We start from the raw sequence: 27,692 nt of genomic DNA on the forward strand, positions 1-27,692 counted from the left end.
CGCAGTCAGAGGCCCTTTCAGAAGTCTTAAGTTTTAATTAAGTCGGAGTTGTCAGAAGAAAGCTCCCCTAGTCCAGAGCTCAGGGCCATTAATTACAGCTATCTTTGTTTCTCTGTGAAAGGAGGCCTCCCTCGCTCCTTCTCTCTCTTTTTCTTTGCTCCTTTTCTTTCTCCCCCTCCCTCCCTCGCAGGAGAACTGGGCTGCTGAGCCTTACCGTGGAAACCACACACACACACACATGTGCTCACGGAAGCACAAACACGCACACACACGGAGGTTTAATGTCTTTCTACCGAAATATAAATGTTGTTTTTATTTCTGATTCTTGTCAACGATATTTTTTTCAAACATGAGCAGTCAATATTCTCTGCCTGAGAACTTGATGCCCCAAGTGAAGGAGTTCAAGTATGAAGACTGGATGGATGCACCAATCGTCTCGTTTTGCCCCTCATAACGGCCTTCCATATGCTAGACGCCACACAAAAGCCGCCATACTCTTATACATCCCCACTGTCATCAATTATTACAACTGCAGAATAAAAACAAGGACACGTTTCACTGCTGCGTGTGCTCTCTCTCGATCTTTCAATTGTGGAAGAGTGCTACTCAGAACTGTGTTAAGCTCTAGTAATCAACCTTCAGTATTATATTAACAAATGCCACAGAAGGAAAGCGTATTGTAAATGTGCTGTGCTTTGTGTGCTCATTTTCTCAGCAGAGGAGAAAGGCATCATAGTTGAGGGTCTTATCAGGGGGCAGAGAGAGAGGGCGTTTCCAGTGGCTCCTCCTGGCATTACCATTAAGGTTATCACGCTGGTTCCAAATTAATAATCTCATATAAATCAGCAGCCGTCTAAAAAGCTTCACATCCCTCCACGTCAAAACATATATCCTATTTGTTTTCGGGATCTGAGGCGTAGGCTGAGAGTAGCTAGATGATATACTTGGGGTTGAACCGGGCTGCCAGATAGGTTTAGGCCTAATATTAATTCTCTCCCCATCAGCACATTCCAGAGGGTTTGTTTAAGACCTAAACTAGAGGGCTGTCTGTCGCTCTCTGGCACTCTGCAGGCCTGAAATGCAGGCGGTCTGGTGATCACAGGCCAGAACATCCATGATTTATGAACTTTTAAAGGAGCACTTTGACTCCTGCCAGGCGTGGGCTGTGTAATGCATATTCAAACACACAAACACACTGTTCCTGCTCCTGGGTTTGCGCCCGCGTGTGTCTGCTTGAAATGTGTATGTAATTTATGCCACAGCTGATTTGTGTGTATGTGTTGTACATACATTTATCTCATATGAGCGTCTGTGTGTGTGTGTTTGCAGAGTGGCAAAAAGCGCCCGTCCCTGTCAATATGGCACCTCTCCAGAGTGCCTGGTGGTTAATTGTTGGGGATTAGTGTTTGGCAAACAACCAAATAAGCTAACGTTCCCCATGGGCCAATCAAAACCAGCTAAACAGCGCTCCCTGGGTGGACCTAAACGTGGCGCAGACATCTCTGGATGGTGGAGGATACACACCCCCGTGCACAGACAATGCAAATTACGACACTCGGGACTTCCTGTTTACCTGTCAAAAACACAACATTGTCGGCCCTGTCGATGCCACACACACACACACACACACTGGTACTCTTACGAGCAGAAGGGAGGAGAGTCAATTTGACAGGTAAGGGAAGCTCCCTTGTGTAGTGGTTTGCTGCTGCTGCTGCTGCTGCTGCTGTGCGTCTGTGTATGGGTGTGTGTGTCTGTGTGGGTGGGTGAGGATGACAGAGGACTGCATTCATTATGCAGAATGAGATGTTTACAAAACACCTTTCTCACACACACATAAACACAAGCACACACACCTCCCCTCCGCTCGCTCCCTGCGTTTGGGCGGGAGGAAAAGCAGCACTGCTGTCTTATATTCATTTGTTCTATCTGCGGTGACAAAGCTGCCTCATTAACTGAATTCTTAATAAGCCAAGGCAAAAGACATCTTCTCACAACTTCTTTTATCTCTCTGTGCGTGTACATGTACGTGAAAGTGTGTGTGTGTGTGTGTGTGTGTGGGTGAGGGAATAATTTTAATGCTTCATGTTCTTTTCTTCTTCCTGGATCTGTTTGGTTTTTATGCATCAATAATTTCGACTCTACAGTTTTTGATTTTTACCTCACAAGTGTGTTTTTGTGTCTGTCTACAAATCCTGCATCCTTCTTTGTCTTTCGCTTGTGATTGTGCATACACGCCGGTAATACGACAAAAAAAATATTTCGAAAGAGGCGCAAAGCAGTGGGGTTGTGTTCTTTTTTCTCCGTAAACCAAATGACAAATTAGGGTATTCAGTACAAACATGACTCCTTCCTGTCATTAAGTGTAGAACCAGGCAGCTAATGAACACATACTGAAAATAAGATCCCTCCGCTGCCACAGCTATGTCTTAATAACCAGTGTGTGTGCGCGTCAGAGCATGTGTGTACGCGTTTTACACGTAAGGAATCAGTATACACATCCTGTTTTCCTATTTGTGTCCGCTGAGAATATGTGCCTGCATGCAAATGTGCGCCCCACACACTGTGAAAATAAAAACCTCTTTATCTCCTTTTATAAGTGTTTTTTTTTTTAATTTTTTTTTTTTTTTTTTTTTAGGGGAAGCAGGGAGCTTGTTGTCGGGTATACCTTCTTTTTGGAACGTCACCAGCTTCCGGTGCTATCCCCTGGGCCCCCGGGGGCCATCTGAGACAAAAACAGCCCCACTTGGCCCAGCAAACAACAAAAGCGTGTTTTGTTCCTTGAAAGTATTTTAAACACATACCAGCGCTGCCTGGAAGGCTGCCAAGTGTAGAATTCCATCAGTGCTACCACCTCCCTAACACATGTTACTGCTAACCGCCGCTCAGCCCCCAAGACATAGATGTAACGCAAGATCACTGCCAATGGATTCTCTGGCAGACTGCACTGCTGAAAAAGAGATGCTGGGGGCCCAGGTATGTGCCACCTCGCTTCCACGGATAAAGAGAGCAGCAAATATAGTGTACAGAGAGACAGATTCAGTGCTGCACACGCACAAAAACAAATATGCAAATAGAAGCCACAGACAAAAAGTGCTGAGTGCACATTGCATATGCACACATATACAGACACAACGCACATCTCTTGCCTCTCTCTTTCTCTCCTACAAGGCCACTGTGTGTGATCTAAAGATACTGGAGAAACAAAACAATCTCAGCAAAAAAAAAAAAAAATCCCCGACCTTCCTTTCTTTCCTGATGGCCCCTCTTTACCACCAAGGCTCCGACTTTCATAAATGCAAAGAAAAATATTTCCCAGAGCTAAATTGCCTCTCTTGTTTCTGTCGGCTCTCTCTGCTGGCAGTCACATGTGATCGCAGCTCTGGGGCCTGTCCATGAGGTGCAGGGCCTGTGGGTGAGCTTAGCTTAGGTCACCCAATAATAATAAGCATCCATCGCATAATGGCCGGCAAACCAAATAAATGAATTATCACAGAGGAGCGGCGGAAAGCTAGCCTTCCGTGTTAGCCGCTCTTCTCCACTCTCTGTCATCGCTCTCTCTTCCATTCTCTCTCTCTGCCTTCGACTTGTTCTTTCCCTCTTTTTTTCACTCCATTTCTTCTTCCTCCTTTATTCTTTGCTGTTTGTCAGCAGAAAAAAATGAGGAAGCAGTAGTCATAGGGCTTTGTGAGAGCTTGGAAAATAATATAACTCTAAAGTCCAGCTAACAGTCTTGCCTTCCATTTTTCTGACTCCCACACATGGACACGCAGTCACTCACACACACACACTTGTAGCAGTGACGTAAGTGTGTCTGACGTATGGGGCAAAGGTCAATCTGTAGTTCACAGCTTCCTGACCTCTGGCCTCTCTCTTGGAAAAATCCTTTCTGACTCTATCTCTGACTCTCGTTTTCACCCAGACACACACTAACATAAGTTACACACACCCAAGCAAAGGAACAAGGAAAAAACAATCCTGCTGATTCACAACATGATCCATGTCGTCAGATCTTAGTCAATGAATGTGAAGGACAAAAAGTATTTTTGCATCTCTAAGCACAGTTGCCACATGTTTTATGATACTGACCCAGCAGTCGAATAACAGACTCCTGGAGGCAGAGACACCAGGACAAATCTTACTTACTCATCGGTGCATGTATGTGTGTTAGGTGTCTTGAAAGCCAGCTCACCTCCACCCACCCCTTGAAAATGGATCAGTATTTACATTAGCATTAGATTTAGACAGCATGGCTCAGCCACTTACTCCCTATTAGCCATCCTGACCTTAGCCCATTAGGGTCTAAAAGCCCCCGCTTGTCTCCATCGCAGCCAGGTGAGACTGACCAGACCTCCCCATTTCCCTAAACCATATTGCAGCGAAGATTATCTTTTCCATCAACTCACAATGGGACAGAGATCATAAAATGCTGAGATCAAGATCATTGAAATGCTAACATGCTTGTGGGATTATCTTTTTTCCAGTGCTGTGCAAGGGGAGGGATATTGCTGAAATGCTAACATGCTTTTGGGTAGGGTTCATCATTTTCCATTTTTTCCCAACATGCAGTGATGCTTTTGGGAAATCAAGGCAAGGCCTAATTGACAGGATCTATGAAAGATGGGGAGAAAAACAAAAATAAAGGGGTTGAAAAATCTGGGGCTTCAGCGTATTGGCTGGTACCATCAAAGAGGTTTGTACTACACTGATGTTGTTATATTTAACTAAAACTGAAAGGGAAGAGAAGGAAAAATAATTTTGGTGCCGAGAGGAGCAGCGATTTTTGCCAAGTTTGTTTTTCTTCGCTCCGTTTGTAATGGAGACTTGCTGAAAAATGTCTATTAGAGAGAGTTAGACAAAAGGAATGACAGAAACATACAGTGAGAGAAACTAACCGATAGATTGAGAGGCGAAGAGAGTGAGAATCTATAACAGAGAGAACAAAAGACCAAGAGACAGAGGGAGAGGGAGAGAATGATAGGGAAGAATCTAGACGAGCGTAGTTGGGTTCAAATCACTAATTACACATTCCTGGGCCTGTGAAGGGGAGTATTGTTTTCCAGTTAGCCCCTACCCTGTCGCATGGTTTCACTTAGCACAAAACAAAAGGTACAGGGAACAAAACACAAGCCTAATACCAGACCCTGCTAATGACAGAGAAATGGGAGAAATTATCCCTGGGGTGGATCCTCGTGAGAAAATGGCTAGTGATTACTGGACAAAGGGAGTTCATTTTGGAACTGTCACAAAATGGTAGACTGTCTGCTTCTTTCTTTAAAGAGCTGTTTTTATCAAATGAGTGCTCGAGCATGCTACTTTTTTGATAAGCAGATCACACATGACCTGCTTAACCTATACCTAACTTTAAATACTGCAAAATACTATTTATAATGTTACAGAATCCACTTCTTCTCCGAAGATTTCAACACTCATCATAGAACAAAAGGTAAAATTCAGGCCTTATTCCTTGGAAACAATGCAACTTGTTGTGTGGATGAGCTGTGTGTAAGTGTGTGTGCACGTTGGAGTGGTACCTCTGCCAAAGAGCGCACAATGAAAGCACCTCTTCAGCAGCTCCGTTTTGCATATTGCCACAGAAAATCAAATGCCTTGCAGCTGACCTACAAGATGGCACACTTGATCCCTCCCTACTTTCTTTACAGAAGGCAGCCAATTGCAGCGCACGCCTTATTCTTTTTGTCTGCTTTACCTCTCTGTATCAAAACTCAAACATTTAAAAACTCACTGCATCTCAGGGAGGTAACAATCTCTCTGACAGTTGCGCAGTCAGCTGAACGTTTCGACACCCCGCGATGTTCTGTCTACCCCCACAACCCTGTAATGATGAGCTCTGTGCTGTTCCGGCAACACAGAGGACCCTACCATTTTCTGCATGAGCCGGGGGGGGTAAGCTGATAGTGGTGGCAGCACTGGGCAGAGTCGCCTGGCTGGTAGTGTTTGCCCAGGCCCCGGCCGTCTAAAGGAAGGATATTGTTTTCCCCTGAAAAAGCCTCAGCCGCAGTCCGCATACCAGCGTCCACTCAACATACCAATGGGCTCTTTGAAGATTACTCAAATGTTTGCCTTTGTTCCCCCACCACCCTCCCCATCCGCCCCTACCCCTAGTCCTAACCTACACTCCTGCCAGAACGAGGAAAAGAGGAGAAAGGACAGAGTGAAAAAAAAAAAAAAAATCAGACTTATATCTTCAGAAAACAGTGGGAAAGCAATACCACCCTCAGCTGCACTCAGATTCAAAATGGCCTCTGTAGGGGATGGGCAACCACTGAAAGGAATAATAGCGCTCTGGCCACCAGCATAGTAAATCTAAACATAAACAATAGCGGAGGGCGGCGTATTAACGCATGCGGCTGATATTATGGATGCATGTTAAATGCAAGTCTCCCATCTGTTTGCTGTTGACATGCTTTTAAAGACAGTCCACTCCCGATCCCTGCACGAGCAACTCCACAATCAAGAGGTAAATATGATAATTCCAATGGGTTAATTTAACTAAATGTGCCGAAAACTAAGGACCCCTCCTCCTCAACCCCCCCAACCAACCCACATTAATCCTGAACAAGTAAGTGGGCTTTCTATCAGGTCTATTTCAAAGCATTAGGGATTACCTCGCAGAAACTAAGCTGCTTGAACTCACAGGAGGTCAGCTGTATTGTGCTGCTGCAAGGATGGAAGACCAGTGGTAGAGACAGATAGACAGCAGGACAGGTCAGTTCCTCTTTCTCCGGCCCTGCCGACAACATCCCTCAATCCTTCTCCCTCTCTCTCCCTCTTTTCATCCTCGTCTCTCTCTCTTTCACCGTATAATCGAATATCTCCCACTACTTATCTATTCACTGAGCACCTAATGGTTAAAATCAATTACAGCTGGAATGCTGAAATGCCGAATACTGGGCCACATGCTGATAATGACAGAGAGAGTGTGAGGAGGCGAGAGAAAGCGACAGAGAGGGAGAGAGACTTGGGACCGTTCCAAGGGAGGCACAATTACCTCCAATCGATTGATTATTGATTTGGAGGGGCGTTGAGGAGTATTTCAGTTCAACTTTGTCCATATCAATATCCTGATAGCTTCATGAGAGGGGAAAAGCGTGATTGTTCTATCTAAATACAATTCCAGAGCTGACGTAACGTTTCAGACTATTTTAAGAATAGAGCACCTACTTGTCCCTAATTGACACATAAAGTACAAAGAGACGATTTCTAAGACAACTTTCATACAAATTAGGCGTTTTAATGTCAGTTTATTTCAAAAGTTACGCTAATGAACTTACACAAAAATATTTAGCTGATCTTCCTGCCATGTGATCTGTCTGAAGCGGCTCTGATCAAATCAAGGAATCAAAAGTGAAGGCAACGTGCCCCGGGAGATCATATTTGAGATCATGCGCCCTCTTTGATTATTCCTTTCTTTTTTAAAAAACACCCTCTTGTTATCTTTGTCCCAACAGGATGATCAAGACCCAAGAGAAAAGAAGGGATAGGGAGGAGCTAAGGATGGAAAAAAAAAGGAAGGAGGAGGAAGACAAGTGTGGGAGTAGGGGGTGCAAGGATGGATGGAGGAGGGGGGAAAATGTGTATTTGGGTGGGTGTTGGGGAAATAGCGAGGGTGGGAGGGTTCAGATGAGCTAAGGGGGGAAAAAAAGACAAAAAAAAAAAAAAAAAAGACAAACTCCTGCTAGCTCCTTTGTTCCTGCATCCCAGCGATGTTCCCTTCCTTCTGGTGGTCTGGAAGACTCCGAGTACTACTAAACCCCCCCCTCCTCAAACACACACACACACACACACACACACTCCATAACCCCCCTTCTTCTTCTCTGTATCGTTCCCATACCTGTCAGCCCCGATCTGCTTCACAGTCCCCTGCACATGGACAAACGGCTTGGCCCTGGCCCGGCCCAGATGACCCACAGCTCAGAGAGGAGTGGGGATGATTATGAAGAGGATCACATCTGGCTATTAATATGAGAAAACCAGCCCTGTCTTTGTCTTACACACACACACACACACACACACAGAAACACACCTTGCTAGGTCCCACCATCGCAGTGTGCAGGTTTTGACGAAATCACAGGAGGGTTGAGAGGTGGAGAGAGGAGAGGGAAGCTGGCTGGGGTAATTAAACATTACGTATGAGTGTCAATCAGGAGGTGGACCAAAGCTGGATATTGCACACACACACACACACGCACACACACACACTAATGCTTTGCCGACCATCTGGTTAAGGCGTTGGAGGGAGAATGGGCGAAACTCTTATTAATATCTATGAGGATTATTAGGAAGAAGGGGGAGGGAGGGGAAGTCCATCCATTCAAACCTTTCTGTCAAACACACAAAGCAACAGTGTACACACACACAAACACACACACATGCACACACCTGCTTTTATGCTTTAATTAGCCGCCACCCTCCATCCCCCACTTCACCACCCCCGGACCTCTGAAAGATTTCCATTGTAATCTCCACGCAGGTGAAAGAGGAGACGATTTGAATAATCTACTAACCAGCGTCTCTTTGCCTCGCAGAGAGAGACAGACAGAGAGAGAGAGGGAGAGAGAAAGAGAGAGAGGGAGGAAAATAACAACTTGTAGAAATGAAAAATGAAAAGAGAGAGAGAGACAGACAGACAGACAACCTCTCTGGCAAAAACACTGACGTGAATTCATCTGCTCAGGTTTACAGCGCTGAACTCTCGGCGGCAGACTGCACCATCAGTCTCCATGACAGAACATGAAAATCTATATCTTGCAGTCAAGTAGCATAGTGTGAAGTGTCTGCAAACATTCCTTTTTGAAGAGAAACTCTTTAGGTCTGTCTGCGAGTGCGAGACAAGGACGCAGTGATCAAGAGCCTGTGTCTGGAACAAGCGGACACGGGCTCAAGTGGAAAAATGGTAACTTGATAAGACTGCAATTGTATGTGAGCGTGTATGTGGTTACTGTATGTGTGAGCGTGTCTCTATGAATGTATGTAATACCATACCTCTGTATGCACATATGCATTTATTTGAGAGCGTGTGTGTGTGTGTGTCATAAATGGTGCCATGCATTTGAAATAGATCCAGTCTCTTTTTCTATTCCAGGGACCGGCACAATGGCTTTTTATGCAAATCTATGGGAGTCAATCTCCTGTCCATTTCCCCATCACACAAGTCCAAATGACAGTCCAATAATTTGGGCTGCATATATATAGGGCCATTTGATTTTCAAATGAGAGTGGGCAGGGTTGACCCTTGCTAATAGCCAAGGCACAGTGGTAGACTTAATATCACAGATGCATAAGCACAGCCATCTCCATCTGAGGGAGATGGCGGAGAATAAAATGTGAGGGAGGGGGGGCAGAGTTGGGAGACTGAAAGAAAAAAACTCCAGTGGTTGATGAGAAAAAAGCAAAAAAAATAAAAATAACAGAGGAAAAATACAAAGGAGATGATGAAAATGAGAAAAGGGGAGACTCCTCTTTTGATGCATCTACAAATCCAGCCTCCATTCCTCTTCTTCTTCTTTCCATCCCTCCCTCCCTCCCTCCCTCCTCCCATCACTCCCCTCGTTTAATTCCCCCCACCCCTCGTTTCCCGGCCATGGTGTTGCCAAGAGGATCATGGGTAATGAGATGGCCTATCTGCGTCTCCCCAGGGGAGAGATAGAAAGAGAGAGAATATGAGAAAGAGAGAGTCAGAGACAAAACAAAGAGAGTGGGCACGACGAAAGGGAGCGAAAGAGTGCAAGACGGCGTCAGAAAGAGACACCTTCTATCTCTGTTCTCATTCTCTGTACGTCCCGCTAACAAAGCGCCCTATCTTAACGTCCTCTCTCCTCCCGCTCTATCATAAAAAGTTGAGTGTTTTATAAGCCTGAGATTCTGAGTTCAAAGGAGAGCGTGAGGGAAGAAAAGGAAAAAGAAATAATGAAAAGAAAAACAGAGATATGGAAATGTGCAGTGGACCCCGGACGTCCATTTCCGCTTGAGTTATGACGGAAAGCTGGACAGACAGACAGACAGGGGTGGGGTGGTGGAGATGGTGGTGGTGGCTGAGGACAGTTTAAGATTTATTCGGACAGCCATCTGAGAAACAGGTGCCACGGCCTGTGAGACACAGAGTGTATGTGTGTGCGTACATGTGTGTGTGGTCCTTGACCATGCCACACTGACCATGAACATTCTCAACTCCTAATGACCCAGGGGCAAGCACAGCCCAGATCTAAACCTCAAAGCTCTGTGGACACACACACGCACACACACACACACACACACACACACACACACACGCTCACTACCAGCTAAACCCCCTACTTAGCCCTGCAGCACTTGTGAATGGCACTGACAGATTTACTCCTGTCTCCATGTGTATTAAGGCCAGTGTTTGTTATTAAAAATCATAACGAAGCCATACATCATCATATTCAACGCTAATGCAAACACGAGCCGGGCCAGCTATGGACACGCTATGCTACGGCACCGTTTAATGCGGAGATTACCTCACAGGCTGCTAGCATACAAACGCTACGTTAAAACATCTTCCATTTTGTCATTTAGGGAATAAAGATTTGCACCAAACAGCTGTGATAACACTGAAGTGAGGCTCTGTGCACACTTTGAATTTCCAACTAAATTCTCTATCACGACAGATTACGTAGAAAAAACACCCTGTGTGGTATTATTCTCATTAAAAACAAACAGCAACCAATCATATTCCCCACACTTCCTCTCCAATACGCAGCGAGGCGTAGACCTCCGCTTTCCCCATATAAGGCCTATGACTTCCTGCGCCACCTGCTGTGCCCTGGACACCAGATGACTTGATGTCCATGTGCTGCTAATGTCATTTCCCTCTTGCAGTTTCAAAGTCTGGGAAAAAAAAGAACACTTTTAAACTCCCAATTCCCCTCAGAAGTACTCCATTGCTGCTACAAAGCAGCCATAAAATCTCCTGAATATGCTTTTTGTTTGTATCTTCAAATGGTTTCCCATGCCATAAAGATATTCTGTGTTTCCAAAAAACCAGATGGTAAAGTCGTCAACACTCGGATCTTTTATGCGCCCGGCCAAGCTACCTCCATCCCCATGTGCTTTTCACCTCTGCCAATACATAAAAGGAGAGGTGTTTTTCTGGTCAAATAAAGAAATGATTTTTTTCCCTCTGCCTTTTGCTCCGCTTCTGCTCTATGCCTCCTCTCCCCCTCTCTCTGCTTTACTACCACATGTCCGAGGGTAAAATAGTGGGATTTCTGCCAGAGGCATTAAAAGCGTCATCTGTGGAACAGATTTGTTGAGGCCTGTGGGGTAGGTGGGTGGGTAGATGAGGTACAGGGGTGTATGGGTGCACACAGGGGGCATCGGGATGACCCTCGCCTGCCTCGGCTAAACTGCTGTTTGTGTGCGCCTAAAAGGATACACCCCTGCTTCGCGTAAGGTTCTTGGAAAGCAACACAAGAACTAAATTAGGGAAAATGTTCAGGCAAACCTCTTCGTTTTATTTCTGTACTGATGATTGTGCTTCTTGGGTTTGTACATTTAATCACAACTGATATAAATAGCTTTCTTTGCATGATTACATAGCTGCCTGTGTTCGGTGTAGCCTAGGTAACCTACTATCTGGCTATTGCCTCATTTTAAATCAACCTAAAAGTGTCTCAACACTCTAAAATGTAAGCACACATGCACACACCTCTGCCTAAGTCTTCCTCTGGCAGTAAGGAGATCCTGATTAGTGTGGGCTAATCAAGCTGATCCTATAGGTTAGCGATATTGTATGTAGGCCACTGTGCAGGCAGCACTTTTCTTAGGAATGTATAAATTTAAAATATTTCAATGCAATTACTACACAACCCCCGAGGACAGACATCTCCAACTCATCCCATGCCAAGTTCAGCCTCTGCCAGACTGCCGGCCAATCCCGTGTCAATACGTACATCCTGTTTAAGTCAACTACAACTGTTTTAAATAACCCTAAGAATGCCAAATGTGCTTAATCCACTCAAGCCTGGGAACTGTAAGTAAGAATCGGACACAGATTTCTGACTAAATGCCGCTACAGTGCAACACAGAAACCCCTCTCACAAAACATGATCCAAAGTTCGGTGGGTCACTGAATAAGACTGCTTTTATAAATGTGATGTTGCAGATTTAAATATTAATCTTTGTTGTGTTAATTCTGCTTCATCTGAGTTTCCTGCTTCTAGTTTCAAATTTAAAGAATAAAAATCACACTTTGAAAATAAGAGTAAATAATCATGACAGGGTCTTCTTTTTAAAATACAAAAGTGGGTACATAAGTACAAAATTTAGCTGTATATTCTACTTTAACAACATCAACAGAACCCGATTTTTATATCCTTACTACTGCTGTCTCTACATTTAAGGCACAACATACAAACACACACACGCATAAACACACAAACACCTCCCACTGCCAAATGTTGTGTACAGTAGTAAAGAAACCCTCATTAATGTAATGCACTTGATCCTGTCCTGTAGGTCAAGGCCTTGGAAATGTAACAGCATCCTATTAAGCTGAAGGAGACGTCTGACAAAACTAAATCACCTTAAATATACTGCAGAGGAGAAAAGACGCCAAATATTGGTTGTGTTGGAATTTTCTTCGCAGGAACTGTTTATTGCTCGGAGAGCAAAGGGTTTAATTAGTTAAGTAAGTGACTTATGTGCGAGTTCAGCACTCTGATGGGCAACTGGTGTGGTAAACCTGTGACAAGTCACGACCAAGTAATCCCAAGGCAAAAGAAAGGTTTCCCTACTGACCTGAAGAACAGAGAGTGTTTGTCTGGAGGAAAGCCGCGTGGATGTGCACATAAATGATCATGTAAACAAACTGTGTGGTTCTGTGTGGTTATTGTAGACTAATACATATGTGTTCTTTCATTAAAAAAACGATTAAGCCATTTTTTAAAATAAAAAAATCAATGCAATGTTTGTTTCTTTAAAGGGACAGTTCACCCCAAAACCAATAATATATATATTTTTTCTCTTACCTGTGGTGCTATTTATTAATTTAGATTGTTTTGGTGTGAGCTGCCGAGTGTTAGAGATATCGTCTCCTTTCTCTTGAATATACTGGAACTAGATACTCTCAGCTTGTGGTGCTCAGAGTGCCAAAAAAATACATTTGATATACTCAACAGCAATGTCTCTTTCCAGAAATCATGACCCGGTGACTACAGGTAATCAACAGACCTTGTTTCATGTAGGAACCATTTTCTTTCTACCAAAGAAAGCGTGCATCTACTCATGGGTGAGAGGCTCTTGCTTGTGATGGCGCAAGACATAAAGAATAATGGTGTCCTCCTTGGCTGAGCTGTAACGTGAGCTAGCTCAGTGGTGCTAGCAGTAGATGCACTCTTCCTTCAGCGCTATGATATGGTTGGTGGGTGTAGTTCAGTAGAAAGAAAATAGTTCCTACATGAAACTGCTCACAACAGTAACCGGGTCATGAGTTCTGGGAAGAGACATTGCTGTTAAGTGATGTATTTTTTTGGCACTTTGAGCACCACAAGCTGAGTGCCATCTAGTCCCATTACACTGGAGAGAAGGCAGACATCTCTACAGCTGATATCTCCAACACTTAGCAACTCACACCAAAACCATCTAGATTGATAAACAGCACTACACGTAAGGTTTTTGGATGAACTGTCCCTTTAAGTTCTTGTATCTGTGCATCATGTAGGGATCACATACCAAAGTTTAGAGTGTGGTTTACTTTCACTGTGTCACTGTTCAAAGCTAACTTGTTAAAATGTCTCTGAAGCCTAATCATGAAAACAAATTCTTGAATTATTCCAGAATTATTTACAGCTGCGTGGGGGGAAAAAAACAAGCTGAAAAGACAGCTGAAGATAATCAAAACTTTAAAACATGTGAAACCCGCTGACAGTACGTGACTTGTGTGTAATTAACAGTGACAGTAGTGCCAGCTGGTCATAAGAAGCAGGACATATACCCATATCCGAAGGAAATCATCCTGGGCGCTCTGACAGTGACCTTTTCTATCTCGGTCATTCCATTCTCATGGGAACTTTATATCCATGTGACACTGCAGTTAAGAGAGGGGGCAAATTCTTTATAAACACAAACATGTGTGCTTTATCTCAATGTGATCTTAAAATGAGTCGTGTTCCCCTCAGATGTATACCAGCAGGAATGCCATTACAGCTGTATTGAGCTGTATGTTATTCAGTGTAATCAGGGTCCTGCAAGAATCATAATGTGTTTTTACCTTGTAGAGGCGGATGGCGGCCTCATGCCTCTGGTTGGTGGCGTGTAGTCTCAGTTTATCCACGCTGTTGCTGTAGTAGTCACAGGCGTTGCACTTGAGGTGCACAGGGTTGCCAATGGCCACACACTTTAATCTCCACTGGTTGGCCTTGCCTCCCTCCTTGATGTGGGCCACCAGCTGGTGCTTCTGCATGTGCTTGTCCGTCTTGCAGTGCAGCTGAAAGTTGGCCTTAAGCTGCGTGTTGTAGCTGCAAAGCTTGCACTGGTAGACATCGCCAACCACACAGCGCCACTCCTCTTCGGGCAAAGAGCGCTCGGCATTGACGTGGGCGTTGAGAGCCTCCAGGCTGTCCGTGGAGTAGCAGTTGCACACAGCGCACTGGTAGAGGCGCAGCGAGGGGTCGTTGATAGGTGGCGACAGGGAGGAGAGAGAGGGGTCTGATGAGGACATGCCACCCATTCCACCCGAGGACACCAGAGATAGGTCGTCTGCCATCAGTTGACCACTGGCAAGACGCAACTCCGCTGAGAGGTCACTATTCACTGCGGAGAAAATGAGCGAGAAAGCAGGTTAGACGGCAAAAAGAAAGACAGAACGGTGTTTAAAGGCAGAGCTTTCATCAGGATTACATACATGGAAGCACAGGAGCATAACATGTCAGATAGAAGGCAGGCAGTGTGCACAGAAGGACGAATGGTACATAAAAACAAAGAGCAGGAAAACAAAGCTCGGGTAAAAATGAAAGGCTGGCATGCATACGGAGGGATAACGGATAGAGAGAAAGAGAAAAGGCTCTTTTAATGAAATTAAGCGTGGAGAGAAAAGTGAGTCCTCCATGCAGGCCTCTCTCACACAAAAGGATTTGATAAAATAAAGCCTCGCAGAGGACTAGGGCTCCTTACAAAGTCTTGTCTATAAAAAACCCTAATAGGATTGAATCAGGATCAATTACAATCATCCTTTTCAACTTGCTAACTCGCTCATCAGGTAGCTTTAATTACTGCTCTCAGCAATGCTGGGACAACGGTTTTAGGGCTGCAGGCTTTTCTCACATCCAGGCACAGATTTGAAAAGCTGATCAATGCATTATACAAGTTTTTTTCTTTCTTCTTCCCGCCCACCCTGGGACAAAAAAAAAAGAAAAGATCTGCCATTCATAGAAATGTAATTAACTCTTTCATTTGATCCCTTCATTGTCTCTCTATGCATGTTACCAAAACTAATCATGTCCTTTTTTTTCAGATAATATCACAACACTGTGTTTGGAGTGCAGAGGATTTAACAATTACACATCATCTGAATCTGATTTTTTTTTTTTTTTACAGATTAAGTATAATTCCCTCAATTAGTCGATGACTAAATATGAGTTTGTGTGTCACACTTTCAGCTGAATGACGACGCAAAAGTGAGCAGATATTAAGAGTGTGTATATCTAAATTTGCATGCACACATATATTCATCCTGCGCCCATGTGTGCATTTTTGCGCCAGTATTTGAATACATAAATATTCTACCACCATCTAAGCCTATGTACAGCTGCGCTCACTATGGGGAGCTGTGTGTTATCAGTGTAATTCACTGAGAGTACATCTGCTGGCTGGGCTGTGACCTCCACACTAGAGGAGGGAGTGGGTGTGTAACACTGCAGGGTCATTGTTAAATCTCTCTCACTCCTACGGGAATCCGCTTCCTGCTGTGTGAGAGTGTGTATGTGTGTGTGCGTGTGTGTACATGTGTGTGAGTTCTCTCCAGGGTGAGCGAAGGTGGGGTGGGGTGTGTATGGGGGGGGGGGATTAAGCTGACTTAAGAAAATTACAAATGAAAGATTAAGAATAATTCTCATGTGGCGTCTCATAATCATTTTTTAATCAGCGAGAGGGGTCAAAGAAAGGAGACAATGACAGAGGGACAATATGAGAGCGGAGATAAGAGGGGAAGAGAAAGAGAAGAGGGTGCGGCAAAGGGGGGGCAAGGTAAAAAAGGGATGGGAGCAGAAAAAGAGTAGGTGAGAGGGCAGGAAGAAAAATGAAGAGCAACAAAGGAAAGGCACAGAGATAAAAACAATACCCAGATGGCATCAGATATACGACACAAAACACATAAAACTGACCAAGTGAAAGATGAGACAAAGAAACCGATAAAAACAAGCTTGAGGGCAAATATATTAAAAAAGGAAAACACTGTGTCACACCCTCAACAAAACTTTCTTTGCATTTTAATTGACTAGTATCGCTCACCTAGACCAGACCCGAGAGCAGCCGCCGTTGCAGGATCTAGCTGGAACGGGTTGATCATCATCTGAGCGTCTGGGCCGCTGCTGCCAGCCGGGCTCTCCAGTTTTACACCTGCCAAGCCCATGTTCTGAGCCAGGTAGTACTGGTAAAGCTCTGCCTCAGCCGGGGCCAGGCCCAGATGGAGGCTGTGTTGGATCTGCTTCATGTTCTGCTGCAGCAGCATCATGTTGTGCATGTGCTTCTCGCTGGTCATATGGATTCGCAAGTTCCGTGCCACGTTGGTCTCATAGTCACACACCTGTTGGAGGGAAGACGGGATGAATAGAATTATTTAAGACATCTGACTCTGCTTATTTAATTATCATCATCAAAGCATTGTTTTAATTTTTAAAAATCATTGGGATTAATTTTCATTAATGGTCAATTTATTATAACCATTTATATAATGTTTAAAAGGGGCACTTAGAACAACTGAAACAACTGTCGTCATACCCCATCCACTGAATAGATAAAAGACTTCTGGTAATGATGACGAATTCTCTATGGTTTCTAAAATGTATGAGAAACTCTGTTTTATAATGTCCAGAGGTCAGATGATGTGGCCAAGAAAAATAATAGACATAGTGACGCAGAGGGAAATAACTGGCTCATTGTTTAGACATCGAAACAAGCAAATTGGTATGTAGCTACCACAGCACTACAATGACACTGTTGTTTCATTACCTCACAGCGCCAAGTGGGCTTCTGTTTGGGCTTGGATGGCGAGGGTGCACCGCAGCCTCCACCGAGGCTGGCACTGGGCACAGGGTTGGCGTGGTTGTGGTTATATTGTGCCTCACTGCCACCGTTCTGGAGTGTTTGTACGTTGTTTAGATGCTTGTCCGACTGCATGTGGATGCTTAGGTTGCCTTTGGTGGTGGTTGAGTAGTTGCATACCTAGAAGGGAAGAATTTATACAGTGATGCATGATGTACACAATGTGCATTTATCATAAATACTAGCTGATATCTGATGAATGATTTTGCATGAAAACTCTGATTTCTTTTGAGATAATTACTTTAACCTTTATAGCTGTAATAGATGTTGTTGAAGAAAAAGAAAGAGACAAACACATTTAACTCCCTCCTTCCTCTCTTCTGATACTGACTCTTCATTTGACTAAAGATATCCTCCTCGTAGGTCGCTATAACTGGTCAGATACCCATGCCTCAAAGGTGTCTTCAAAAGCAAATTGCTTTAACTGTATTGCCAAAATTATGATATACTCTTTCTATTAGCTGATGTCCACCAATTAGTTGATTAGGTTTTGGTTAAATCGAGGATAAAAGTTGGCTTATCAAATAAAAACCCAACTAAAATGGTTAAAAATAAGGACAATGTCATGATTCTGAAATTTTATAAAGACAAAAAAGACAGAAGTAAAACCATAGAGTCCACAGAGATGAAAAATTAGATGGACAGACCTCACAGCGGAAAGGCTTGTATCCACAGGTATAGCTTTCGCCTCTGGCTAAACGAGGGTGAGGCTGTCCTGTGCGGCAGTACACACATGATCCACCAGACTCCGGATGTTTCTCCTTCATGTGAGCGTCCAGCGTCTGCTGGTACTTGTAGTGCCAGTTACACTTGGGACACTTCAGCGTCTTACAGGAGTTACGCGAATGCATCATCGTCATATGCCCTCCCAGAGACCGCGAGGATCCCAAGACCGTGTCGCACTTGGGGCACTCCACCCCACTACCTGGAGACCCTTCACCTGGACCAGGGGTACCAGGTGTCCCTGGAGTTCCAGGTGTACTGGGATTTCCTGCGTGTTGATGCAGAGGTCCAGGACTCTCATCATCTCTGCGCAACATCATCATGTCAAGGGGGTGGGAGGATGGCGACGACCCATCCCGTCCTGCCAGGGCTTCGCTGGTTGAGTCATTGCTGCTCTCCCGCTCTCTGGCAGCTGCCAGGGCAGTGGACAGGCGGCTCTTCTCCATCTCCAGCTTCTCACACACAGGCAGGGAGGAAGAGGAGGTGGATTCAGGGCCTTTGCTGTCACTGTTAAACTTTAGCACACTGTTGGAAAGGGGGGAAATACTTTGGTTTAAGAGAGGGAAATCTTTGCTACTGGTGCTGTCGGCCCGCTGGCCTGTCATTGCCATGGTCATGGCCTGTTCCTCCTCCTCATCAGCCTCCATTTCTACTCCACCACCATTGGAGTAAGCATCCTCATCCTGCTCTGGACTTTCTCCACCAACTGCACCGGGCTCCCGCTTGACATGCGGGTACTGGCTCAGGTCCGGCCCATTGGGTTGCAAAGTGCATGTGTCCCTAACGTGGCCCTTGCAGTCACTATCAGAGTTCCGACCTTCCAGGTTGCCACCAGTGGCAGCAGCAGCAGAACTCCCGCTGGGGGTTCTGTGGGCACCAGCCCCTCCCCCGAGGTTTGGGTTGGTCTCAGCCTTTGGCATGGTTTGGGTTCTGGGGGTTTGGTCATTGGAGGAGCTGCTGGCACTGCCCTTCAGGAAGGCAAAACCTGCCTGAAGGGAATCGGCATTCTCCCCACTGTGGAAAGCATTCCACAAGCCGCGGAGCCCCGTGTCTGGCCCTAGGAAGTTGGCAGGTGTGGGGTAGTGGGGTAGCACAGAGTTGGGGGGGGTTTTTGGTTCCAGAAAGCTTATAAGAGGTTCTTTGTCCTTGCCGATGCCCTGGATGATGGCAGAGACGTGCTTGTTGCTCAGCAGCTTCTGCTCCTGATCATTCAGGGTCATACGGTGGTCATGGACAGCATGTGTCACGAAGGAACGGCTGTAGCCAAAAGACAGCTTGCACAGGAAACACATCAGCACAGGCTTCCGCCGCCCATCGGCTACGCAGCCCTCAAACTTGGACAAGTCCACATTGTTGGGGACATCTTTGGACACACAGGAGTTTTTGGCTGCACCATCCGCCTTTAGATAGTCTTTGTCATTCTTGTGGCGGAGGTCATAGACACGGAAACTGTGCAACACGGGACCAACGCCCGCCAGCCCTCCAGCTGAGGTATTTGGGAAGGAGGGGTGGTCGGACGCTAGGGAGTTATTCCCCAGGGATGAGGCGATGTGGAAGGTGTTGATGATCTGGGGGTAGAAGGACATGGGTGCAGCGGGCTGCTCCAACCGCTCCCCCCCTGGGCTCAGGCCACTCTGGCCACTGCTGACCTGGGCATTGGGGAAGGTCTGGGGGGACAGCAGGCCCCTGAATTGGAGAGGCCCAGAGAGCCCCCCCTGGTTGCCACGCTGCTCTTTGGCGTCCTCCAGGATGAAGGCAGAGCCATCGGGCTGGTAGATGATCTCGCCACTCAGGTTCTCCACATCACTATCCTCTTCCATCTCCATCTCGCTGTTCATTTCCCCCACTTCTGCAACACCCACCTCACGCTCTCCCTCATCTTCGCTCTCCTCCCCTACCATCCCTTCAACCTCCTCACCCTCCTCGTGACCTCCAGTGGTAGGCAGACGGGCATTGGGGCAGTGGTGCTCCATGTATTTTTGTAAACTGGAGAAGGAACTAGAACATTCGTTGCAGGGGATCTCCTTTGCCGGTGCCACGGGAGACGTGGCAGGGGCAGAACAGTCCGAACCCAAAGCTGCTCCTCCTCCTCCTGGTAAAGTCCCGGTAACACTCCCTTTGTTACCGGTAGTAAAGCTTTCTCTCCGACTCTGTTCGGTTACAGGGTCGGTGGTTGCACTGACAGTGGTGGGGGTAGCAGTGGACCTCAGTGGGCTCACAGCGGGCTCTCCAAGGCCATTCTCTGGCTCTCCAATGGCAGCAGGCGACGATTGGCTGTTGTTGGCGTTGTTGCTATTGGCGACACTGGTCTCCATGGCGACGACGGAGTTGTCCTCAGCAGCAGCGTCCAGCCTCTGGCCACCATGTTCCTGCTGCCGTGATGACACCATAGGGGGAGAGTCACAAGTTGCCATGACGACCACTACATAGGGATCTCATCTCATCCAGCCTAACAGGGACCTGGGTTGAGAAAGACAGGAATTAAAAAGGACTTAGGATTCAGTAGATGGTGTTTAACAGGAGATAATGTTGGCTAATTCTAAACCACTGTTAACATTATTCTAATCAACTCCAACTTATTCTCACCCCAAAATCAACATTGTATTAACTGCGTTGTTTTAAGACTCATTTGGATGAGAAACATGTTACAAATATTGATCTACACACCAAAAGTTACAGTTGCATCTTACATGCACAAAACAAAATGACATTCTACCTCTGTATAGCCCACCACCCTCCAGACATAAGACCAGTGTTAAGGAGCTAACACCATGACAACTTTTGAAAAGCAGAGAAATCTAATATTAACTGCTCCCGCTTGCATCTTTGTCTTAAACCTGGCAGACTGAGATTGCTTGCCATGACCACAGAAAAAAACAAAAACATTCTTGAACAAAAGTTTCGTCTCTTATTGACCCCAGGGACCAGAGCTTGGAAACAGGGGAAATTAGGTATAAATGAATGAAGCAGCTCCCACGCCAGCCGGCAGGAGGGAAGTTTATAGGAATAACCCAATTGTCTAGTAAATAGACTCTTTGATCGACATACCACTGTGCAACACTGGAAGCTAGAAGCAGTTTCGCCTCTTTTGTGTCCTGTGTGTGCTAATGCTGTGTTAAAAGATTATGGTGTCAGGTTAGTACCAGCTAGCTTTGCATAACCTAAAGTTGTGAGCAAATTACCAAACACACAGAGGTAACAACTATCAAAGTTTATCAAATACCTTATTCGCAGAACAGTTAGTGTCTTCCTTTAAGAGGAAGAGTGGATTGGAGTTAGAAGAGTCCTTAGTCATTGGCTAAATCAGTCTTGGCATGTTCTTACCAGTCAGGAGTTGCTAATTAGGCTGCACCTATTAACCTATTAATGCCCTGAAGGTATGACTTAGACTCTGTGTGGACAAGGAAATTACGAAAGTGTATATTGTCATGCAGCTGAGGGAAGCAAGAACAGTGTGTTGCAAATGAGGGAACCCCGAGGGGTACATGGAATTCTTTTTAAATGTTAATTTAAAAACTATCACTGATGCCATTAATTAAGCGATTGATTCTAAACATTTTAATTCAGCATTCAAGGGTTTGACACAGTGCTGCACTGAACCTTTTTGCTTCACCAAAAATGTTTTGCGCTGGTCAGAGGGTACTGGGCTGAAAAAATATTTCAAAGTCCATACATTTCAAAAACGTTTGAAAGCCACTGAGGTAGAACACCGCTTGTGGCAACTTTTCAACGTGAGTGTGCAGCTGCAGGAATAAATCAGGAAATTAAAGAATATTTCAAATGTCTTTTCATATAGGAGTTATAAAGGGAAAACGTGAGAGAGAGTAGGAAAGAGGGAGAAAGAATGAGCGTCCATAAGGAATGATGTTTGGAATACCAGCGAGATGTTATCAATCCTGGGCGGCTGCCCATCTCTCAGCCCCTCACTACTTCAATCTCTTGGCTTTTCACAACAAGCCACAAATGCAACGGCAAAGGCGCACACAAACACACGCACACAATGTACAAAAAAAGCCTCCCAAGCCCAGAAACACACACAGCACCCCACAGTCATTTCATTTTGTAATCATAGGCATAATTTCCCATCACCTAAAAAGAACAAGAGGAAAACAACAGAGACAAAGCCATAAGAGGAGAGAAAGAAAAACAGACTAAAAGCTTGAGAACTGAAGCTTCATTGCTACTTAAAAGAAACAGCTTTCTTGCTCAGCTAAATGCAACAAATGAACTAGTTGTGCATGCCAGTTTTTTTGTTTTTTTAGAACTTGATACAGTACCAGCGCCTTTCAGATGCTTGCGTGTAAATGAGCTGGCATTAAAAGAAAGCTTTAAAGAGCCATGTTAACCTTTAACCCAATCCACCTGCTGCTTAATTCTGCCTCTCTTTTCCTACACTCCCTCTCTCTCACAACAAAGCTACAAAGCAATTAGAGGATTAATCTGCAACAATCCAGGGCTAAACAAAGCCAGTGGGAGGGACAGTAAAAGCGTGAGGAATGAAATCAAACGTGTGTGAGTGTGTTTGTCGGGTGCATGTGTGTGCACGCGCTATAATCAGGTCTAATCTGACATATCCCAGAGATGATTCCATGGGGACTAGTGATAGATTAAAAGAGAGAAATTATGTTTTCTCTCTCTGTGTCTCACTCAGTTTCTGTGTCTCTATCCGTGAGATTAAAGGAGAATTCACAAGGAGCAGAAAATGAATTTCAGCGCTTATCTGTTGAGCATGGATGTGGCAAAATGTAGGTGGACGTGTAGCATGTACATTAAGTTCTAAGCATTGGTATGTACAGTCAGGCGGAGTAAAGCAAACATTGTTTAAAAGAATCTTAATGGAGAGCAAAAATGTCTGCCAAAAGATGAACATTTCTGTGACTGATACCAACATCCATCTTACTACCGTGATACAGTAAACTCAGCGAACGTTAGATTAAGAGGATTCAAAACAAACATTACACTTAATCTGATTTTTCTTCTAACCCACGTGATTTTTAGCCCAAGGTGCGGATCCTGCAGATAACAGCTATGATCTTCTATACACAAACAACACAAACACACCTGTCTAGATGCTCACTCACATTTGTAATTGCAAAGAAATTAGCAGCAATTAGCTCTGCATTCTAAACAAGCATGGGGTCGAAACAGGCCAAATATGTGTCATGCCACAAGAATGCACGGTATTAACACACACACACACACACACACACACACAACTACACACACTCGGCCTGTTTCACCACAAATTTCACAATTTCAGATACAGCCGTGCTGCCCGTGTGACAGGAAAAGAAAACAAAGTGAATCTGGCAGCAGAGAAAAATTATATAAAATAAAGGCTTTTCCACATCTACTGAAATTACAGCTCATTCATTTTAAATCGTCCATCGCGCTCACCTTGCGCCAAAATAACATACCAGGCTTCTTCCTGCAGTCGAACATAAACATATTTCATTTTTCCACCAGTGTCCCTCTCACCAAGGTTTGTCTTTAATGTGATTGAGGGTAAAGCTGTTCAGAAGCAGTGGGTTTGAGAGCTAATGCGACACATACGACAGGATTTACTACTTGTCAGTGGTGTCATTTCACTGCTTATTTCATTGGGGAGCAACCCCTTTGAATTGTAGCTCGGACATAAAACACTGCGGTTTATGAATTATGCATCTCCTAACACTTTAAGCACGGAATTATGTCTTATGGATAAGCCAATGTGTTAAGCACTTGCCACTGACACATCACCCCTAATGCTAACAGGTTAGCTGCTGTTTACACGTGCACTGCCTGCCAACAGTACTCTAACTGTCCATTATTTTGGTATCTCTGGTTCTGACTGAGCCCATTAATTGTCACCAATAGAGGACGAACAAACAAACAAACACTGTGACTAATGTTTAAGTTGGATATCAGTGTCTTTTAAGAGCTGACCCTCATTTGAGAACTCAAAGTGGAGCTGTTTTTTTGCTTTTCAGAAAACCGGATGCAAGATCTTAAGCAAAATGCTACAGTCTTAGCTCTTAACTTCGCCCATCCTCTCTTATGAAAAAAATATGTGGTGCATTGCAGCCTGGTGGAGGCGTTTGAAGTCATTCTGATCCATTCAGCATGTGTTAATTTAACTAGTTGGACAGAGAGGTAATTAGATGTCTGATCTTGCTATCAAGAGAATATAATATTTTCATCTACCTTTCTGAGCTCAAAGCAACATTTTGGACACCAAAGTCTTCAGACTTGCACGGATCAATATAATAACTCATAATCAGCTCTATGAAAGCTGATTACCTGACATTTTGTTTCAAGAATAAACAGACGGAAAAGTTTTGTTTTTCCTCCATTCCCCAGGCTTTGCACCTTTCACGGCAGCACTGCCCACTCCTGCTTCTTTTAAGGCAGATCATGTTACTGCTAGCTAAGAAAACCTTCCTCCCTCTCTCCCCCACTGGCTTCCTTCGCTCTGCTGACCAACCAGACTACTTTCATTTGAAAGAGAGCGATAGATAGACAGATACATAGAGCGAGAGAAGGAGAGGGAGAGAGGGAAACTAACAATGACGCCCAGGTTTTTCCACACTGCAGAAACAGTTCCCGTCTTTTAACAGAAGAACAAAAGAGATGGCCCGAGCCGCTCCTACCTCTGTTTTTTAATTAAGCATGTCGCCTTGCTTTCACATCACATGCACACGGACACAGTCTCACACACACACACACACACACACACACACACACACACACACACAAGCACGCACACACACATACACTAAGGTAATTAAAGTGGCAGATCAGATCCTGTGAGAGGCAAATAATAGCCCAGGAATGCCTGGTTTGGACACTGCTAGTTCTGATGGGAGAAAGGGGCTAAGGGACTCTTTGGCCTATTGTTTTTCTCCCCCCTCCCCTCCTCTCTCCTCTATCCCTCCATCTGCTTTTCAGTAGCTCCCTGAGAGACAGAGAGGCAGTCTAAAGCGGGGGATTTCTCCACTTCTTTTTTTTCTTTCTCATTTTTTTCCAAACTTTTCTCCTCTCTCCGCCTTATTTGGGTTTTTCTTAAAGCGCTTCCGGATTAGCTAGTAGTTGGATCCTGTATCTTACAAACACTACCACAGAAAAATACTGATACACTTGAATATCGCAGTGTTATAAACCCTATAAAACCCTATAGACTTTTAATTAATAGTTGACATGCAAAGACTCGTGGCAGTGGTTCATTTTGTGCAGACTGTGAAGTCTAGTGTTGTAATCTATCTTAAGCCATTTGACTCTTCCAGTCCAACTTAATAACACACTGCAAGGGTAAACACAAAGAACAGGGGCCTATGAAACAGGTAGTCACAAACAGCACACCTCTAGCAATGACAGCTCACAAAGAAATCACAATATATCGCAATATATTGAATTGTAATCCCTGTATCGCGATACGTATTGTGTCACCAGATTCTTGCCAATACAGAGCCCTAATATCAATTATAAGCTTGTTCCGCTGTAATAAGTGTGCTGATAACACATGAAGTGTCACAACAACATGTCCACAGTGCAGACCCTGAGGTACTGAGCTCCCGGTGATGTCAGGGTCTCCTCCTGCTTTTGTCCTCCTGTCAGACGATCGCGCATTAGCCAGAAATGCAGCCTGTTAAATGCCAAACCTGTAATTGCAGTGTCGCCACACTGCCGTCTTTGTTTACACAGGGATCTGTTAGGTTCAAATTCTTCATCACTAACTGTCCCATATCTTAATGCAAGGGCAGACAGCGCTGTTAATACTGCTGCGAATATTTAGAGGATCTGTAAACACTGGAATTAGGCAGATCGGTACTTTGGGATGTGGTCAGTGGAGTTCCAAATGTTTTTTCCCCTCTCTGCTTGTCAAACTGCTTGGACACATGAGTGAGCGCAGCTAATAACTGGCAAAATTAAATCCAGGCTGATTCTTTAAGGTGACCCATGAAAGCTCATAAAGTCAAACAACAAAGTCAGGAGACAGTTTGAGACCACGGCTATGTGTCCATTCTAGGTCTCCGAGAAGGTCATCCCTCTCTCGGCATGTGGCCCCTCAGTCTAACACCAAATCTTCTATCAAAATGTCACCAAGCGTTAGCCAAAGACAAAGGCGAAGGGCTCTGTGAAAGCCCCTGCATCCATCTCCCACTGTCAGTGCCATGAATAGGCCTACTCTGGTCTAATTAGACCTGTTTATTTGTTGCCATGCAGAAACGGAGGGATGAAAAACGAAGTGGATGAAGGAGGAGGGGAATTATCTCCTTCCTCACAATGTGAGGGGAGCTTCGGCTGCCATCAAAGAGCGCTGATGCATGCGTGCACAAACACATATGCACACATGCACACAATCACAGAAGAGGGCCTAATGCTCTCTGTTTAAAGTCTTAAAAGGAAGGACAGAGGGAGAAAATTGCAAAAGGATGAGAGGGGGAGGGCTTTTGCGTGACCAAGTTTTTTTTTTGTCTTCTTTACTTCTGAATCTCACAAAGGGTTTTCACGCAGGCCTTGTTTGTTGCCTGGAGGTGTAATATTAGACCCTAGATGCAGTAGATCTCCCTGATGCCCCCCCACGCCCTTTTCTGTCCTCCCGTCCTCTTCCCTGTGTCTCCCTTGTGAGCAAAGGCCTTCATTACCAAAAGACACCTTATCATTATTGCAAGGCGCGGCCCAGACACCTAAAGCAAGCCCCACTCCATTTAGCACAGGAATCTTGTTCGACAAATTACCTACTCCGCAAAAAAATGCCTTTTAGCGAATCAAAATCAAAATTACGCCTACATGAGCAATGATCTGGGATTGTAGTAGGAGGCGAAAGAATGGAGAGAAAGGTTCAGAGGAGGAGGGGGAGCCAAGATAATGAGGAAATGTAGAGGACGGAAGTGGCCCTTTTTTCTCTTCCTAGAGTAGGTATGCAGGTTCTATCCCTCAGGTTGATGACAAGTAAATTGGTCTCATTGGTTGCTCAGGTAACATACACCCAACTGCCCTCAGGTCCTTACCTGATATCTCATTGTTAGAGAAAAAAATAGATCTGGGTGACCTTGGAAATAATCTGCAACATGCGAGATGAGAGTGTCACAGGACATGAAAAATAGTCAAGTATGCAAAAACAAACTTGTTGACTCAGGTGAGAACAAACTGTGAACCCAGGGGCCGTGTTTGTCTTCTCTTCTCTCTCACAGCAACAAGAGAATCATATCACTCAAGCCATGGATGGGTCCCCAAATCTGATTTAGGATCAGATTACACCAGCCCCTATCCTAACTTCAACCAGGCTGACGTGAAAACATCTATCATGCCCTCCTGCTAACAGGCAACCACCTCAAAGACTCTAGGACACCCTATTGAGTTTAGAGCCCAGTTAAATTTATTTCCATAAAACAGTTTTTCAGTGTAATACCTTGGATGTGTATCCCAGGTCAATGTCAGTGTTTATCTGCCGCGTGTACAGTTTCATAGAGACAAAGTTTAATGGATTAAAGACAACTTTGACTGGCTGTAACATTTTTACAAATGGACTTCGGGCTTACACAGTCCAGTCTAAATATATGCACAAGTCTCACGCCTTTGAAGAGGCAATATTTCAAACTAAACTCAAACTGAAACATGAAAATAAACAGTGAGACACTGCTGGGTCGCAGTCACCACTTACTGCCCTTGCTAAAGATTTTTCCAGC

The 27,692-nt window shown here is 44.8% G+C and overlaps 1 protein-coding gene across 3 annotated transcripts in view; it reads right to left on the reverse strand.

Moving 5' to 3' along the window:
• The window catches only part of zfhx4 (zinc finger homeobox 4), an 84,412-nt gene that overhangs the window by 38,874 nt on the left and 17,846 nt on the right, over positions 1 to 27,692 (reverse strand). For all 3 annotated transcript variants that reach the window (XM_033639043.2, XM_033639040.2, XM_033639041.2), the window contains exons 2-5: positions 17,949 to 20,484; positions 17,209 to 17,421; positions 16,489 to 16,783; positions 14,252 to 14,793 (exon numbers count right to left, since the gene is read on the reverse strand). In XM_033639043.2, the coding sequence (XP_033494934.2) occupies positions 14,252 to 14,793; positions 16,489 to 16,783; positions 17,209 to 17,421; positions 17,949 to 20,438 (3,540 nt within the window). In that variant the 5' untranslated portion in view covers positions 20,439 to 20,484. The remainder of the gene's footprint in view (positions 1 to 14,251; positions 14,794 to 16,488; positions 16,784 to 17,208; positions 17,422 to 17,948; positions 20,485 to 27,692) is intronic.

This window comes from Epinephelus lanceolatus, chromosome 20 (genome assembly GCF_041903045.1).
Source record: "Epinephelus lanceolatus isolate andai-2023 chromosome 20, ASM4190304v1, whole genome shotgun sequence".
Taxonomy (NCBI): Eukaryota; Metazoa; Chordata; class Actinopteri; order Perciformes; family Serranidae; genus Epinephelus; species Epinephelus lanceolatus.